The sequence below is a fragment of the Callithrix jacchus genome, chromosome 20 (assembly GCF_049354715.1).
Source record: "Callithrix jacchus isolate 240 chromosome 20, calJac240_pri, whole genome shotgun sequence".
In the NCBI taxonomy this organism is placed as follows: domain Eukaryota; kingdom Metazoa; phylum Chordata; class Mammalia; order Primates; family Cebidae; genus Callithrix; species Callithrix jacchus.
Window position 1 is genome coordinate 47485031 of NC_133521.1, and position 18492 is coordinate 47503522.

The window sequence follows — 18492 nt, forward strand, 5'->3', positions numbered from 1 at the left end:
GAGCCTTCTGTGGGGTTTCTGTAGGAGAGAGGAGGCAGGTTCCGGAGCCTTCTGTGGGGTTTCTGCAGGAGGGAGGAGGCAGGTTCCGGAGCCTTCTGTGGGGTTTCTGCAGGAGGGAGGAGGCAGGTTCCGGAGCCTTCTGTGGGGTTTCTGCAGGAGGGAGGAGGCAGGTTCCGGAGCCTTCTGTGGGGTTTCTGCAGGAGGGAGGAGGCAGGTTCCGGAGCCTTCTGTGGGGTTTCTGCAGGAGGGAGGAGGCAGGTTCCGGAGCCTTCTGTGGGGTTTCTGCAGGAGGGAGGAGGCAGGTTCCGGAGCCTTCTGTGGGGTTTCTGCAGGAGGGAGGAGGCAGGTTCCGGAGCCTTCTGTGGAGTTTCTGCAGGAGGGAGGAGGCAGGTACCGGAGCCTTCTGTGGGGTTTCTGCAGGATGGAGGAGGCAGGTTCCGGAGCCTTCTGTGGAGTTTATGCAGGAGGGAGGAGGCAGGTTCCGGAGCCTTCTGTGGGGTTTCTGCAGGAGGGAGGAGGCAGGTTCTGGAACCTTCTGTGGGGTTTGTACAGGACACAGGAGGCAGGTTCTGGAACCTTCTATGGGGTTTCTACAGGACACAGGAGGCAGGTTCTGGAACCTTCTGTGGGGTTTCTACAGGACACAGGAGGCAGGTTCTGGAGTCTTCTGTGGAGTTTCTACAGGACACAGGAGGCAGGTTCTGGAACCTTCTGTGGAGTTTCTACAGGACACAGGAGGCAGGTTCTGGAACCTTCTGTGGGGTTTCTACAGGACACAGGAGGCAGGTTCTGGAGTCTTCTGTGGAGTTTCTACAGGACACAGGAGGCAGGTTCTGGAACCTTCTATGGGGTTTCTACAGGACACAGGAGGCAGGTTCTGGAACCTTCTGTGGGGTTTCTACAGGACACAGGAGGCAGGTTCTGGAGTCTTCTGTGGAGTTTCTACAGGACACAGGAGGCAGGTTCTGGAACCTTCTGTGGGGTTTCTACAGGACACAGGAGGCAGGTTCTGGAACCTTCTGTGGGGTTTCTACAGGACACAGGAGGCAGGTTCTGGAACCTTCTGTGGGGTTTCTACAGGACACAGGAGGCAGGTTCTGGAACCTTCTGTGGGGTTTCTACAGGACACAGGAGGCAGGTTCTGGAACCTTCTGTGGGGTTTCTACAGGACACAGGAGGCAGGTTCTGGAGTCTTCTTTGGGGTTTATGCAGGATGCAGGATGGAGGAGGCAGGTTCTGGAACCTTCTGTGGGGTTTCTACAGGACACAGGAGGCAGGTTCTGGAACCTTCTGTGGGGTTTCTACAGGACACAGGAGGCTGTGTTCTCAGGTCTTGTCCCCAGCCTGACTTTCACCTGTTCTTCTGCCCGGCTCAGGCTCAGGTTACCCGGGTTTTCAGCGGGAAGTGGGGGTGGAGACTACACAGGAAATTAGAGGCCAAAAGGCCCCCCTGCAGGGCGGGAGGCAAGGTGGTCCGGCGAGGCAAGTGGTCTGAGGAAGTGGACAGTGCCTGGAGAAGGCGTGGCTCCATCTGCCAGGCTGTGGCCTCCCACCCTGGAAGCGTGGCACTGAGCTTACAGAGGGGTCATCAGCAGCCCCCCGCCCTGGTCCATTTTGGCCAGTTGAGACTGTGGTCAAGGGGCCCGACCTCTCTATGCCTCTGTCCCTGTACCTACATCAGTGTGGCTCGAGGTGAGGAGGGTACGTGGTGGGCAGGGCCCAGCACAGTGTCTGTCGTAAGGAGTGTTGGGGGTATATTTGTGTGTGTGGATCTTTCTTTCCTTGTCTTAAATTATGAGAACCCTTTAAGACATGGAACAGAGTGCTGTGCAGCGTATAAGTGTCCTTGTGATTATCACCGACCTCCTGTGTCTGGCAGTGCCACCCCTGCCTCCCCGCCCCAGAAGACCGGACCACCTGGGGGCCACCTGGGCCTATGGGCCCTGAAGTCCGCGCAGATGTTGGTGACCAGGGTGGCGTGTCAGCACCTCTCAGGTTACTCCACAGACTACTGGTGCCCCTTGTGGTCAACTTAGGGGTCCCTGCAAAGTAAAATCGAGAAATGCTGAGTTAAGAGATCTCTACTGTGAGGCTGCACTGATTTTTAATGTGCTTTTAAAAAGACTTATATTTTGAGAAGGAGTCTTGCTGTGTTGCCCAGGCTGGAGTCCAGTGGTGCGATCTCAGCTCATTGCAACCTGCTCCACCTGGGTTCAAGCGATTCTCCTGCCTTAGCCACTTGAGTAGCTGGAATTACAGGCACCGGCCACCACGCCTGGATAATTTTGTATTTTTAGTAGGTACGGGGTTTCACTGTGTTGGTCAGGCCGGTCTCGATCTGCCGTCCTCAGGTGATCTGCACGCCTCGGCCTCCCGAAGCGCTGGGAAGACAGGCGTGAGCACGCGCCCGGCAGATGGGCCTGTTTTCCACAGGGGCAGTGCCCTCTGCGAACAGCCTTTTCAACGGGTCTGTGCCTTGCTTGTGCCTCGGCCTCCTCTGCATGGGGGCTGCTGCCTCCCTGGCCGGGTGCGGGGCTCTCTGCACCTGCCGGCCGCCTTCTCCCCTCCCCGCCCAACTCCCCAGCCTGGCTCCCCCCACCCAGTGCCGCCCGGTGACCGCGCCCCTGTCCCGCAGACCGTGCAGTCCCTGGGCTTCGCCATCTACCGCGCGCTGGACTGGGGGCTGGACGAGAGCGAGGAGCGCGAACTCAGCCCGCAGCTGGAGCGGCTCATCGACCTCATGGCCAACAACGACAGCGACGACGGTGGCTGCGGCGCTGCCGACGAGGGCTACGGGGGCCCCGAGGAGGAGGAGGAGGCCGAGGGCGCCCCCCGCAGCGTGCGCACCTTCGCCCAGGCCATGCGGCTGTGCGCGGCGCGGCTGACCGACCCCCGGGGCGCGCAGGCACATTACCAGGCCGTGTGCCGCGCGCTCTTCGTGGAGACGCTGGAGCTGCGGGCCTTCCTGGCCCGGGTCCGCGAGGCCAAGGAGGTGAGCGGCGCGGGAGGCGGAGGAGGAGCCCGGAGGCCCAGCGGGGACGCGTGCTGGAGGGGCCGGGAAGGGCTCGGCGGGGCCGGCTCTTCGTGGACAGAGTCTGGTCCGCAGGGTGGCGGCTGCTTGCGTTCTGTATTCCCACAACCCTCACGCTTTCTTTCTTTTTCTTTTCTTTCTTTTTTTTTTTTTTTTTTTTTTTGGGACAGAGTCTTGCTCTGTCTCCAGGCTCCAGGCTGGAGTGCAATGGCGCGATCTCAGCTCACTGCAACCTCTCTCCTGGGTTCAAGCAATTCTCCTGCCTCAGCCTCCCGAGTAGCTGGGATTGCAGGCGTGCACCACCATGCCCAGCTAATTTTTTTGTATTTTTAGTAGAGACGGGGTTTCACCATGTTGACCAGGATGGTCTCGATCTCTTGACCTCGTGATCCACCCGCCTCGGCCTCCCAAAGTGCTGGGATTATAGGCGTGAGCCACCGCGCCCGGCCTGGATTTCTTTTTTTTTTAAATTAATCAATTTTTTTTTTTTTTTAATAAAGACGGGGTTTCATCATGTTGGTCAGGCTGGTCTTGAACTCCCTACGTCAGGTGATCTGCCCGCCTTGGCCTCCAAAGTGCTTGGATTACAGGCGTGAGCCACTCTGCCAGGCCTGGTCTGGATTTCTTGACCTCATGATCTGCCTGCCTCGGCCTCCCAAAGTGCTGGGATTATAGGCATGAGCCCCTCCCTTTTTTTTTTTTGAGACAAGGTCTCACTCTATTGCCCGGGCTGGAGGGCAGTAGCTCAATCTCGTTTCACTGCAACCTCCACCTCCCAGGTTCAAGCAATTCTCCCAGCTCAGCCTCCCAAGTAGCTGGGATTACACGCACACACCACCACATCTGGTAATATTTCACCATATTAGCCAAGCTGGTCGCAAACTCCTGACCTTAGGCGATCTGTCTGCCTTGGCCTTGGCCTCCCAAAATGCTGGGAGGCCAGCCTCACACTTGCTTCTTATCAGAGAAGTTAAGTGGTGGACCCAGCCCCTTCCCAACTGCTCTCTCCTGTTCCTCTAAGTTGTTACCTCTTCCCACACTCGTCCCCTCCCCCGACTTTTACATCTGCAGGAAGGCGCCCTTCCTCCTGCCTCCCCTCCAGCCTCTCCGGGGCCGCGTTCCTTCTGAAATAAGATGCCAAAGGTGGCCCTCTATGCTCTGGAACCACAGAGAGCCTCAGCAGCCCGCTTAGAGCTTTAGGTGGGGATGTGGGGATGGGCTGTTCAGGGACGAAACCTACTTGCTGGACCTGTGACAACCCTGCCTTGTCCTCCTGCCTCTTCCAGGCAGAGGAGCCATTTGACAGATGAGCATGTGCCAGCTCCGAGGCTGGGAACCTTCCCGGAGTCACAGAGCAAGAGTCGGGCTGTGCTCGGCTCCACGTGGCTCCCAAGCTGGAGCTGTCCTCGGGGCCTCCTGCCTCTCCGTGAACCCAGAGTTAGGAACAGCCATCCCTCCCTGACTCTCTCAGCCTCTCCCCGGGAGCGGTTGCTGCCCCGAGGGAGCCAGTGTGTTTCTGTGTCCTGGGGTCTCTGCACACCTGGGCTCTGCCTTGTCTCCTGTCAGCATCTCACAGAGAAGGCCAGGCCTTGGAGAGGCGGGATTCTCTCTTGCCTTAGAGGCGGAAGGTGTTTTTGACGTTAACTGCTGCTTGTCCCCCATTTCTCCCTGACCCTTTAAGGGGCTGTGTCTCTCCAACCAAGAAGGGTTCCTGGCCGGCTTCCCTGACCCTCTGAGCCTCAGCAGGTGGTCATCCCACTCCTCGGCTCCCTCAGCTCTTTTTTTCTTCTTTTCTCAGCACTATGTTGCTTAGGCTGGTCTCAAACTCTTGGGTTCGAGTGACCCTCCCACTTTGGCCTCTCAGAGGTTGGGACTTAGAGCAGAGGCAGCAGGTGTGGGCCTTCGTCCCAAGTTCTCAGCATAGAGCAATTACCAGACAGGCCCTCACCACAGTGCTGGATGCCGGGTGGCAGCCCAAGCTGCTTGGCCCCATCTGCAGCCCAAGCCTGTGCCAAGGTTGGACAGACAGCTCTCCTCCCACTACCCAGTCCCACAGCCCATCTTCCCTCCCCCACCCCGTTCTCTCTCTCCCTCCTCCTCTCCCTCTCCCTCCTCCTCTCCCTCCTCCTCTCCCTCTCCCTCTCCCTCCTCCTCTCCCTCTCCCTCCTCCTCTCCCTCCTCCTCTCCCTCTCCCTCCTCCTCTCCCTCTCCCTCCTCCTCTCCCTCTCCCTCCTCCTCTCCCTCTCCGCTCCTCCTGGCCCTCCTGGACATTCTTCCCCACAATTACCAGATGGTCCTCATGCTGTTGTGTCTCTGTCTCTGATCTCAGTCTGCTGCTCACATCAGTTTCTTACCCAGACAATGGAAGCTCTTTTTTTCTTCTTTTCTTAGAGACAGGGTCTCACTGTGTTGCTCAGGCTGGTCTCAAACTCTTGGGCTCAGGTGATCCTCTTACCTCGGCCTCCCAGAGTCCTGGGGTTATAGAAGCTCTTTAGGAGAATACCGCTCTATATGCAGGGAGCTGACCAGGGCAGTTTAATTGGTCGTGGGACCAGGTGAGAGAAGGGTGTCTCCATGGAGTATGGGTGTGTCTGCTGGAGCAGCAGCCAGGAGCAGCCTGTTCAGGAATAGGGACAGGTGTTCTGGGAAGGACAGCAGTGTCCCCTCCGTGCCCTTTGCCTGGGGCTGGCACACACGAGGCCTGTGGGTAGACTCGCACCTGGAGCATCTCAGGAAGTGTCCCAAAGCCATGTGGCAGGTACCTGGGGCAGAAACCAGGATGACCAGTTCTGTCTTGGTTGTGGGGGCTGTGTTGAAGGGCAGGTGCTTCTCTAGAGTTGGAACTTGGTGAGAGAAGGGGCTCTGTGCTACGAGATCACGTGCAACCAAGGCAGCAGGTGTGGGACCTTCTCCTCAAGTTCTCAGCATAGAGCAATTCCCAGACAGGCCCTCACTGCAGTGCTGGCACCTTGCCCAGCTCACAAAGTGCACACCATGGCTGCTTCCCTGGACTCCCTGGGCAACAGCTCGTCACCCACCACACAGCCACGTGGCCACGGTGCCACATGGTGCCACACGGTGTTGGGCTCTAGCCTGTCACTGCTCGGGAGAAGCCATCAGGGAAGCCTGACGGGACATCAGGTGCCCTATGTGGTTCCCAGGCTGATGACTCAGTTTCCCCAGATATCTTTGGGAGTCCTGAGGCCTGGACCAAATGCCCACTCTTCTCTTCTCCGGCTGGTTGAGTCGGAGCCCCCGTTGTGTGGCCGTGTCCCAGACAGACAGGGCACGTCCGGTGTCCACCATTCTGGCACCTGCCCTGGACTAACGAGCGTGTCTGGTCACAGATGCTGCAGAAGCTCCGGGAGGACGAGCCGCAGGTGGAGACGCCACAGGCTGAGCTTGACAGCTTGGGCCACACAGACTGGGTAAGACTCGCTCCCAGCTGACGGGGCAACCGACGCAGCCCAGCCCACCGAGGGTCTCTGCCTAGCGGGCCTGGGCTGAGAGTGTTCTCCTATCCCGGGTCCCAGGCCCGACTGTGGGTCCAGCTCATGCGGGAGCTCCGCCACGGAGTGAAGCTGAAGAAGGTGCAGGAGCAGGAGTTCAACCCCCTCCCCACCGAGTTCCAGCTCACGCCTTTCGAGATGCTGATGCAGGACATCCGGGCCCGGAATTACAAACTGCGCAAGGTCATGGTGAGCGGGCTGGGTGTGGGGGTGGCCTGGTGTGTAGGGTCATGGTGAGCGGGCTGGGTGTGGGGGGCGGCCTGGTGTGTAGGGTCATGGTGAGCGGGCTGGGTGTGGGGGGCGGCCTGGTGTGTAGGGTCATGGTGAGCGGGCTGGGTGTGGGGGGCGGCCTGGTGTGTAGGGTCATGGTGAGCAGGCTGGGTGTGGGGGGCGGCCTGGTGTGTAGGGTCATGGTGAGCGGGCTGGGTGTGGGGGGCGGCCTGGTGTGTAGGGTCATGGTGAGCGGGCTGGGTGTGGGGGGTGGCCTGGTGTGTAGGGTCATGGTGAGCGGGCTGGGTGTGGGGGTGGCCTGGTGTGTAGGGTCATGGTGAATTAGGGCTGGGTGTGGGGGTGGCCTGGTGTGTAGGGTCATGGTGAGCGGGCTGGGTGTGGGGGTGGCCTGGTGTGTAGGGTCATGGTGAATTAGGGCTGGGTGTGGGGGTGGCCTGGTGTGTAGGGTCATGGTGAGCGGGCTGGGTGTGGGGGGCGGCCTGGTGTGTAGGGTCATGGTGAGCGGGCTGGGTGTGGGGGGCGGCCTGGTGTGTAAGGTCATGGTGAGCGGGCTGGGTGTGGGGGGTGGCCTGGTGTGTAGGGTCATGGTGAATTAGGGCTGGGTGTGGGGGGTGGCCTGATGTGTAAGGTCATGGTGAGCGGGCTGGGTGTGGGGGTGGCCTGATGTGTAAGGTCATGGTGAGCGGGCTGGGTGTGGGGGGCGGCCTGGTGTGTAAGGTCATGGTGAGCGGGCTGGGTGTGGGGGGCGGCCTGGTGTGTAAGGTCATGGTGAGCGGGCTGGGTGTGGGGGTGGCCTGGTGTGTAGGGTCATGGTGAGCGGGCTGGGTGTGGGGGGCGGCCTGGTGTGTAGGGTCATGGTGAGCGGGCTGGGTGTGGGGGGCGGCCTGGTGTGTAGGGTCATGGTGAATTAGGGCTGGGTGTGGGGGGTGGCCTGGTGTGTAGGGTCATGGTGAATTAGGGCTGGGTGTGGGGGGTGGCCTGGTGTGTAAGGTCATGGTGAATTAGGGCTGGGTGTGGGGGGCGGCCTGGTGTGTAGGGTCATGGTGAATTAGGGCTGGGTGTGGGGGGTGGCCTGGTGTGTAAGGTCATGGTGAATTAGGGCTGGGTGTAGGGGTTGGCCTGGTGTGTAGGGTCATGGTGAATTGGGGGTAGGTGTAGAGGGGTGGCCTGGTGTGTAAGGTCACGGTGGATTAGGGCTGGGTGTGGGGGGCGGCCTGGTGTGTAAGGTCATGGTGAATTAGGGCTGGGTGTGGGGGGCGGCCTGGTGTGTAGGGTCATGGTGAATTAGGGCTGGGTGTGGGGGGTGGCCTGGTGTGTAAGGTCATGGTGAATTAGGGCTGGGTGTAGGGGTTGGCCTGGTGTGTAGGGTCATGGTGAATTGGGGGTAGGTGTAGAGGGGTGGCCTGGTGTGTAGGGTCATGGTGAGTGGGTTGGGTATAGGGGGGTGGCCTGGTGTGTAGGGTCATGGTGAATTGGGGCTGGATGCAGAGGGGCAGCCTGGCTGTTGGGCAGCCCACCCTAGAGAGCGGCCCCGGGTCCCTGCTCTCTGTGCTGGGTACTGGGGCACAGAATATGGACTAGGGAGATGTGGTCCCAATTCACACAGCTGGAGATCACATGAGGGACAGTGGCCAGGCAGGGAAAGGAAGTGTGGAAGGTTATGGGGTACCAGGGATGACCTCTGGAGGAGGGGCCGTGAGAGCCAAGGCTGTAGGACATTTTTTCTTAACAAAACTCATGGAGTCCTTAGGACAACCTGGCATGGTTCCTAAGTCGCCCCTGTGAGGTTTGTGCCACCCCACCCCCACCTCCAGATGAGGCCCAGGTCCTGGAGGCTGGAGCAGCTGGGTGGGGAGGCCTCAGACCCTGGATGCTGTGGCTGCTCAGAGCATGGGTCCACCATGCACTTACGGGAGAAGCGGCTGGGTCCCCGGGAGCAGAGGGTGTGAGGACCAGGCTCTTCTTGGGCTGAGCGAGCCCCTCCCTGTCACCCTGCACTAGCAGTGGCTGCTGCAGGGTCTCAGGCCAGCCGTCCTCCCTGGCAGGTGGATGGGGACATCCCACCCCGTGTGAAGAAGGACGCTCACGAGCTCATCCTGGACTTCATCCGCTCAAGGCCTCCACTGAAGCAGGTGCCCCCTGTGCCTCCTCCCTGGGGTCTTCTGGCCTCTTCCTCCTCAGGGGCAGCCTGGGACCTGGCGCTGTCCTGTGGCCAACCCGGGAGGTGTCCCAGCACGTCTGTGTCACCGGGCTGGCTTCCTCTTGCCTGCGGGCTAGCTCACCCTTCTTTCTGGGAAGGGGCCATGTGAACCGCACCCATCCCCTCCAGGGGAGCCCCACACCCTCCAGGTGGGCCTGGCCGGCTCTTCCGACTCCAGAGTGGGCCCGCGTCATGGTGCGCTTCCCCGCCCAGGTCTCCGAGAGGCGGCTGCGCCCGTTGCCGCAGAAGCAGAGGTCCCTGCACGAGAAGATCCTGGAGGAGATCAAGCAGGAGCGGAGGCTGCGCCCAGTGCGGGGCGAGGGCTGGGCCACCCGAGGTGAGCCTGGGGACAGCGGGAGAAGAGAGACCCCGTGCCCTGGCTGGGGTCCCCTCATTCCCTGGTCAGGTTGCAAATTGGAAGGTGGCATTGTCCCTAAAAGCTTCTGAACACATGGAAGACACAGAACATCTTAATTTTTGAGGCACACAAGCTTTTGAAACTCAGAATACTTGGGGATAAAAAATGAAATTGGCCGGTCGAAGTGGCTCATGCCTGTAATCACAGCGCCTTGGGAGGCTGAGGTGGGTGGACCATTTGAGGTCAGGAGTTTGAGACCAGCCTGGCCCACATGGTGAATCTGTCTCTACCAAAAATATAAAAAATTAGCTGGGTGTGGTGGCGCATGCCTGTGATCCCAGCCACCTGGGAGGTTGAGGCAGAATTGCTTGAACCTGGGAGGCAGAAGTTACAGTGAGCCAAGATCGTGCCACTGCACTCCAGCCTGGGCAACAGAGAGAGAGAGACTCCATTTCAAAAAATAAAATTAGGCTGGACGTGGTGGCTCACGCCTGTAATACAAGCACTTTGGAGGCCAAGGCGGGCAGATCACCTGAGGTCGGGAGTTCAAGACCAGCCTGACCAACATGGTGAAACCCCGTCTTTATAAAAAAAAAGAAAAAGAAAAAAAATTAAATTAAAATAATATATACATGCGTATATTTGTTTGAGATGGAGTCTTTCTGCGCAGGGTTTGGCTCTCTGCCCTGCATCCTCAACGCCTGCTCTGGAGACTCCAAGTCCACCTCCTGCATCAACCTGTCGGTCACAGATGCTGGGGGTAGCGCCCAGCGCCTGAGGCCCCGTGTACTGCTCAAGGCACCCACCTTGGCCGAGATGGAAGAGATGAACACGTCTGAGGTCAGAGAGCGTGGAGGTTCCTGATAGGAGACCAGGAATGGCGGGTGGGGGCTGAGGAAGCAAGAAGGGCTCAGCTAAGTGGGGGTAGCAGCCAGTGTGGTGTCCCCTGCCCAGGGCCCTCCTTTGAAACTGATGTCCTGTTGTGACATTGCTGCCTCTTTCTGCCCCAGGAGGAGGAGGTGGGACTCGGGGACCCTGCCATTTGGGCTGCTCACAAGGATGACTGGGAGAGTCCCTGGGCTGCCTCCTCCCACAGTGATGGAGGGCTGGCAGTGGAAGTGCCTCGTCGTCTCAGGGCCAGGAAGCTGAGCGCCCCTCTAGCTGATGTGAAAAGCTGGTCCCAGGGAGGCTACCTGCCCACCCTGGCTGCCCTGTGAAAGGGGTGGTCCTCTCTTCCCAGGAAGGCCTGGTGCTGGCTGTGTGGAGGGCCATCCCAGAGAGCTCTGCCTCCATCTGACACTAGACACCAGACCTGTGCCTTTCTGGGACTTTCTGGAAGGCCTTGGGAAGGGCTTGGTTATTAAGGTGCTTGCTATGAACTGTCCAGAGAAGGGCAGGCTGGGAAGTAGGTGGAGGCCGCCCCACATCGCAGCAGACCCAGCGGCACCCGTGGGTCCTTTGCCTCAGTCCAGGCACGGGCAGAAGGCACTGGCGGGTGTTGTCAGGGCAGGGCTGCATCTGTTGTGTCCACAGGAAGAAGAGTCTCCTTGTGGGGAGGTGACACTGAAGCGGGACCGCTCCTTCTCAGAGCATGACCTGGCCCAGCTCCGAAGTGAGGTGGCCTCTGGCCTGCAGCCGGCCACACAGCCTGAAGGAGGGACGGAGCCCCCACGGCCCCGAGCGGGCAGCGCACATGCGTTGAGTCCTGGTTCCCAAGACCAGGGCAAGTATTGCCTCCCACCCCTGCACCCCCCTTTGCCCCCACCCCTGCACCCCCCTTTGCTCCCACCCTTGCACCCCCCTTTGCCCCCACCCCTGCACCCCCCTTAGCTCCCACCCCTGCACCCCCTTTGCCCCACCCCTGCACCCCCTTTGCCCCCACCCCTGGCCCCCCCCTTTGCCCCCACCCCTGCATCCCCCTTTGCTCCCACCCCTGCACCCCCTTTTGCTCCCATTCCTGCACCCCGCTTTGCCCCCACCCCTGATCCATCCTGCAGGCACCCATCCCTCCACCTCAGCCCACGTCTCCCTGAGCAGGCAGCTCCCAGGGAGCTCATGCCTGCAAGAGGGCACCACCTCAGGTGCCCAGGCTGGAGTGTACTGGTGCCATCTCAACTCACTGCAGCCTCCACCTCCCAGATTCAAGCAATTCTTCTGCCTCAGCCTCCCAGGTAGCTGGGATTACAGGCCTGCGTCACCATGCCTGGCTAATTTTTTGTATTTTTAGTAGAGACGGGGTTTCACCATATTGGCCAGACTGGTCTCAAATTCCTGACCTTGTGATCCGCCCGCCTTGGACTCCCAAAGTGCTGGGATTACAAGCGTAAGCCACCGTGCCCAGCCGTAAAAATATTTTTTAAATATTTAAAAAGAATTCCCATGATTCTGTTACCTAGACATAATTATTATTCACATATCGGGCTACAGGAAGATAGCTGACCAGATGATAGATCCTTGCGGCCGCTAGAAGGGAGGGGCACGTCCCTAGGAAGCCGGGTGGGCTCACCGCACACGCCCTGGACCCTGCCTCCATGCTGCCATGGTTCCTTCAACTGCTTCCATGCTGCTGGGGCTGGGCCTACTATCATGAGAGCTGAACCTTGCAGAGAGCCGTCACCACTCAGGGTTCTTGTCCCCCCACCCCCTACATCCCACCAGACACGGCCAGGCTTCCTGGTCTGCCTGCGAGGCCAGAGTCTTGGGACAATCCCGTTAGGCGGTTATGGCTCCCTTCCCGGTGTTAAGAGGTCCAGGCCAGGTCAGTTCCAAACCTCACACTTGCCCCAGGCCCCTGACCCTGGAGCTGTATCTCCGCCTCTTGGGGCTGGTGGCAGGGAGAGAGGCCAACCCCCAGCTGCAGTGTGGTGTGGACTGTGGGAGGAGGGTCCTGCTCCGGCATCTGTGGTCCGCCTCACTGGTGCCATGGGACTCACTACGCCGGCTCGTTGTAGGGCTCAGACACAGTGACCCTTCCTGGGTCCACTGTGCCACATGGGCCCCAACAAAGGTCCCAACGTGGAAGCCACACTTCTCAGTGTTTTTCTCTTTTTGAGACAGAGTCTCGCTCCGCTTCCCAGGATAGGGTGCAGAGGCACCATTATTGCTCATTGCAGCCTTGACCTCCTGTGCTTAAGCGATCCTCCTGCCTCAGCCTCAAGTGCTAGCACGATCAGCGTGCTCCACGGTGCCTGGCTTTTATATTTTTTCCGTAGAGATGGGGGTCTCCCTACGTTGCCAGGAGTGGGCTCAAACGATCTGCCCTCCTTGGCATCATACGTGCTGGAACCCGTGGCTATTGCGCAGCCACTTCTCCGCTTGGCCTTTTGCTTGGTTCACCCGGGAGCCCCCAACATCTCCATCAGCCCCTTGGTGCAGCCCTCCGTACCCCAGCTCCTGCCAAGCGGTTCTGACGGGGCCTCTGCTCTCCCCCAGGTACCTATCCCACCAACCTCTCTGACCCCAGCCACCCCCTACTCGGCAACCAGGGCTCCACGGGGAACAGACCCGAGGCCTCCATGACACCCGATGCCAAACACCTGTGGCTGGTGAGTGAGGATGCGACTCTTATTCAGGGCGGCCTGGTGGGGGGGTCTTTGGGCCCACCTTCCCTCTGCGAAACTGGTCGCCAGCCAGGTGTTCAGCGCTGAGGCCCACTTGTGCGTGGTCTGAGCGCTGTCTGTGGGGGGCGTGGTCTGAACGCCAGTTTAGGAAGCGGGTTCTGAGCACCTGTCTGGGGGGCGTGGTCAGAGGGCGTGGCCTAAACGTCGTCTGGGGCACCAGAGGTGGAGCTGCTGGAGCAGTGGTCTCTGCTGCCGCCTGCTGGAGCCGAACTGCACTGCAGACCCGGAGCCACCTTGCAAGGGAAGTCTAATTGAAGGGTTCAGTGTTGGGGTTAGGGCGGACGGCAAACCCACACACCCTGTGCCCGGAGGTCAGTGTGATGGGGGTTCGCTGGGTGGAGACCTTGACTGTGGCCCGAGGCTGCCACGGTGCTGCTCAACCCCTCTGCCCTCGGTCTCATATCTCGCGGACCTGAGTCTGGTGTGTGATTTAATCAAATGCGATAACGGGTCCGCGTGGCCAGTGGGCCTTGGTGGCAGCGTGCGGGTGTTGGAGGGATGTGGACGGTGTGGTTGCTGTCATTGAGGTTTTATCAAGAGGCTCAGGTGAGAACAGATGTCAAAAGTACAAGCCGTGGCACTGTTACTACCCTCCACCTACACGCAGTGCATGCTCATTGGGGATTAGTTACATATTGCTGCATCAAAAGTTACCTCACAGTACAGCATCTTAAAATAACAAACATGAATCATCTCGCACAGTTTCTGAGGCTCTGGAATCCGGGAAGGTCTTAGCGGTGTGGCTGTGGCTCAGGATCTTCTGTGAGGCTGCAGTGAGGATGGCGGTGGGGCCTACGGTCTCAACTAAAGTGCAGATGGGGCTGGAGGAGCCGCCTGAAGTGTGGTCTTCACCCAACTGTGAGCAGGAAGCCTGAGCCCATTGCCGTGTAGGCCTCTCTCGGGGTGCTTGGGTACCCCACAGCATGGCGGCTGGTGTTCCCCAGAGCAAGCGGTTCAAGAGTGAGCACAGTGAAAGCCACTGAGTGTTAGTGAGCAAGTCCAGAAGTGCCATCTTCCCAGCTTATCAGGAGTGAGTCTGAGCCCAGCCTCCTTCTCTCAAGGGGAGGAAGGGAGTTAATGCCCACTTCTTTCTCAAGGAACCAGAGGACACGGTTAAGATGACTGCAGGTCACATGAGTGGCTCTTTAGCTCTGAGGTCTCAGAAGTGCTTTCTGAAGGGGGTATAAGCATCACAGAACCTGTGGCCTTCCATCTGTGCTGGGCTAATAGCCTCACCTGGGGAGGAGGCTGCTGTTCTCTGCACCCGACATGAGGTCTCCTGGTCACAGATGTCGTTAGTGTAGCATCTGTGACATTTGAAGGGAATTGTTCAGAGGGACAACGCCATCAGGCCAAAGCCCAAAGCCCTGGGTGCCTCAGGTCAGAGTGGGGACGATAGCAAGGGTCCCAGCATGCGTTCACAGCTTGAGACAGGATAACCCACTGCAAATCCAAAACAGGAAACATGGTCCATTTCCATCTCTGTGGCATCTTCGTAGGTGGTACCCACCTGCCTTGGCAATCATGGCCGAGGGCTTTCGGTGTATCATCTCAATGGAGCTGAAATACAGCCCTATTTCACAGAAAATGGAGGCTTAGGGAGATCAGGTACCAAGTTCTATGCTAAGCACTGGGAGGCAAACTTGGCATAATGTGTCCCCAGGAATCAGTGGTCAGGACACGGGAGGGTGCCAAGTGCAGACGGGCAGAGCGAGGTGAGCCTCAGGAGAGAGGTGCCTATTGGAGGGTCCTGGGCCTCCTGGAAGAGAGGAGACGAGCTGCTTGGGGAGGGAGGATTTGAGATGGACTCTGATCGGTTTGGGTCAGCTGTGGTGTGTTTGCAGGTGGCGGTACCTTGAACAGATGGGCTGAGGGGAGTGTGTGGAGCATGGCAGTGAGGGCTGGGCTGGCTGGCAGGGCCCGCTGGTTCTGGGAGGCCTGGCCTGTAGCAGCAGGGCCTCGTCAAAGAAACGGGGACGGTACACGGCTCCCAGGACTGGATGGCGGATGCACAGGTGTTTTAGAAAGTTGTCCGGCTTGTTTAGGCTGAGTCCGGGAAGGCATGAGGGTCCTCACAGAAGGAGAATAAGGTGGGGGAGACTCCTGCAGAGAAGACTTCATACCTGAGGCCGAGTGCGCACAGCCCCTTGCCCTGTGCCCCAGGAGTTCAGCCACCCCGTGGAGAGCCTGGCCCTGACCGTGGAGGAGGTGATGGACGTGCGCCGTGTGCTGGTCAAGGCCGAGATGGAGAAGTTTTTGCAGAACAAGGAGCTCTTCAGCAGTCTGAAGAAGGGGAAGGTGAGGCTGCCCGGAGGTGGGCTGCTCTCTTGCCTGCGGGGTGAGGGGCAGGTATGGACAGGCCAGATCCCAGGACTGTTTGCTCACGATCTGGTTGGGAACCCTGAGGGGCAGCAGGGACAGGGCCGGACCCGAGGGCGCTTTGGACAAAGCGGGGCTCTAACCACGTCTGTCCTGACAGATCTGCTGCTGCTGCCGGGCCAGGTTCCCGCTGTTCTCGTGGCCGCCCACCTGTCTCCTTTGTAAGAGGTGAGCCTTCCCTGAACACTTGAGCTGTCAATTCACAAGGGAAGGAGGCGGTGAGAAGGCTTTGGGGCAGTGCTGCTCACAGAACTTCCTGTGATTCCAGGAATGTTCTAGCATGTTCCATGTGATACAGTTAGCATGGATGAGGAATTACATTGAAATTTTAAATTAAATTAAATTAAAAAAACTAAGCAACTCCCAGTTTCAGCCAAGTTGGGGTACTAGGCATCTTCCACAGCCAGGAACAAACAGGATGTGAAACGGGCAACAAGGAGGAAACGGCAGGCAGCCCTGTGGTCCTCACAGTCATCGCCTGGAGAGCTTCTAGGTCAGGAGCCAGAGCTGCCGGACACCCCACTGGAGGACGTGAAGCTGAGAATGCAAGGGCACCGCAGCAGCTGGAGTCCCGGGGCAGAGTTAGAGGAGAGGGCAGTGAGAGAAGGCCCGCCTTGTCTGAAGGAAATCACTTAGCTAATTTCTCTCCAGCACTCTAAAAAACCCTGTTTAAAAGACCCAGGTGTAACACTTCAGGTGTTAGAAGTGCTTTAGGCAGCAGCGACTATCCTGAAGCAAAGGTTGGCCACCGGCCAGAGCTGGTCCTGTGTGTTTTGTAAGTAAAGTTTTATTGGGCCACAGTCGCGCCCATCTGTTACTCATTTAACCACACCTAAAATGTTTATTCTCTGGCCCTTCACAGAAACAATTTACCTTTCCCTGTTCTTTGGTTTTGGTTTGTTTTTTTTTTTTTTTTGAGACGGAGTTTCGCTCTTGTTACCCAGGCTGGAGTGCAATGGCGCGATCTCGGCTCACCGCAACCTCCGCCTCCTGGGTTCAGGCAATTCTCCTGCCTCAGCCTCCTGAGTAGCTGGGATTACAGGCACACGCCACCATGCCCAGCTAATGTTTGTATTTTTAGTAGAGACAGGGTTTCACCATGTTGACCAGGATGGTCTCGATCTCTTGACCTCGTGATCCACCCGCCTCGGCCTCCCAAAGTGCTGGGGTTACAGGCTTGAGCCACCGCGCCTGGCCACCTTTCCCTGTTCTAAAGATCTGAAGGCACAATGCTCAGGGCCAGGAAGAGCATCTGTTTCCACCAGCCATAGCCAGAAATGGGAGTCACAGGGCACTACCTGGACCGAACACCAAGGCCTGGCCTCACTCATGTGGAGTAAGTAGCCCACAGCCAGTGCTGCTCCAGGCCTGACTGAGGAATTGTAAAAGCAAGACCTTAAAGGATCACACTGTTCATAAGTATCTGAACTGCTTCTCAGAACAGAGCTCAGGAATAGCAACAAAAACTAGTACCCAGCAGGGTAAACTGGCTGGCATCTAACCAAAGATTACCGGTCACACAAAAAGCAAGACGGAAATCAGTTACAGTGCATTGTGGGCTTTGCCTCTTTTTCTCTTTTTGAACCCCTTTTTAGGCTCGCACCTATGCGTATGTATTGTGTGCTTTGTACCACGTCCCAGTAGCGAGCATTAAGGCCGGGGGGAGGGGAAATGGAAGAGTAGTGTTACAGGGTTCACCATGATGAGGTTCGGAGTGTCACACACGCAATACCAAGTCCTGTATAAAGGTAGGACTGTGAAAGACACAGACCGTCAGTCCTAAAGCAGCCAGTACAACAGTTACAGCCAATAAGCCAACAAGGGGTAAGATGGAACCATAAAAAGTAATTAATCCAAAAAATGGTAGAGAAAGAAGGGAAAGAACAAATGAGTCAAAATGAGTAGCAAGATGACTGACGTAAACTGTGACAAGCGTCACATTAACTGTAAATGATCTAAACAACCCGCGTAGAAGGCAGAGTTTCCCAGACTGACTAAAAAAGTAAGGCTGAGCGTGGTAGCTCGTGCCTGTAATCCCGGCACTGCGGGAGGCTGAGGTGGGCGGATCACTTGAGCCCATGAGGTCAAGGCCGCAGTGAGCTATGACGGTGTCACTGTACTCTAGCCTGGGTGACAGAGCGACACCCTGTCTGGAAAAAGAAAAACCACCTAATTTTATCTGTAAAACATTTTTGTTGACATATGCTTGGAAAACCCTGGAGAGTGGAAACTATTAGGAGCATGGGTCATTTCTGAGGAGGGGTGTCTAAATTGTAAATTCTTTCATGTTTGAACTTTGATAAGAAGGTGTTTACTTTTGAAATCAGATGTGGGAATTAAAAAAAAAAGAATCACTGTTTAAAATTGAGCTTCTCAATTGAGGCCCCTCTGGCTTACATGGTGAGTAGTGTCAGTTACTACATGTCTGTTTAGGGGGCATCTTAGATGTCTTTGAAAGACAGTGTGCAGTTTCTAAAGACCTTTGGAGGTTTCTGTTTTTAAACATTCCAAAAGTGTGTCACCCATCATACCTCAGTTCAGAAACAAGAATCTGCCTAGGAGGGACTTTCACCACTACGACTTTTAAACTTTATATCCTGCCACTTGGCAGTAGAAGACTCCAGGTGCAGACCTTCCTGAGAGAATGCTGAGGACTACATGTATTTTGGGTGGATACCTAAGTGTAAAGAAAAGCAGGATTTTGGAGTAGCATGAAATTACTGAGGTAACCAGGCATCCAGCCGAAGGCAAGGATGGTTTGAAGCGGGATGTGTGGAGGCTGGGATGCCACTGTTTCTCAGCTGCTTCTGTGTAGGCTTCCTCCCTGCTGACGATGCATTTCCCCTTTCCCTTCCAGAGCTGTCTGCACTTCCTGTAGCATAAAGGTGAGGAGTGTGTGGGATCTCTGGGGTCTGAACGAGGTAGGTGGCAGGCCCCACTGCCTTTGATTGGATGTGTTGGATGGTCCTGCTCGCCGGGCACCTCATCCATTTCCTCTCAGGCAGAATCCATTCTTATACTTTCCAAGACAGTGTGCAGTTTTTAAAGACCCTTACAGGTTTTTGTCTGTAAACACTCCATGTTAGTAGCCTGGTGCCAAAAGAAACCCTTCGCTTCCCGTCTCAAAGGCCCATCTTCTGACATTCTGTAACTTTGGGTGTTTT

The 18492-nt window shown here is 57.5% G+C and overlaps 1 protein-coding gene across 3 annotated transcripts in view; it reads left to right on the forward strand.

The window, feature by feature from the left end:
* The window catches only part of SPIRE2 (spire type actin nucleation factor 2), a 42325-nt gene that overhangs the window by 21284 nt on the left and 2549 nt on the right, over positions 1-18492 (forward strand). For all 3 annotated transcript variants that reach the window (XM_035281676.3, XM_035281677.3, XM_078358051.1), the window contains exons 3-13: positions 2636-2992; positions 6379-6459; positions 6565-6729; positions 8817-8903; positions 9185-9308; positions 10000-10169; positions 10863-11052; positions 12762-12874; positions 15113-15247; positions 15429-15496; positions 18186-18213. In XM_035281676.3, coding sequence (XP_035137567.1) covers positions 2636-2992; positions 6379-6459; positions 6565-6729; positions 8817-8903; positions 9185-9308; positions 10000-10169; positions 10863-11052; positions 12762-12874; positions 15113-15247; positions 15429-15496; positions 18186-18213 — 1518 coding nt within the window. The remainder of the gene's footprint in view (positions 1-2635; positions 2993-6378; positions 6460-6564; positions 6730-8816; positions 8904-9184; positions 9309-9999; positions 10170-10862; positions 11053-12761; positions 12875-15112; positions 15248-15428; positions 15497-18185; positions 18214-18492) is intronic.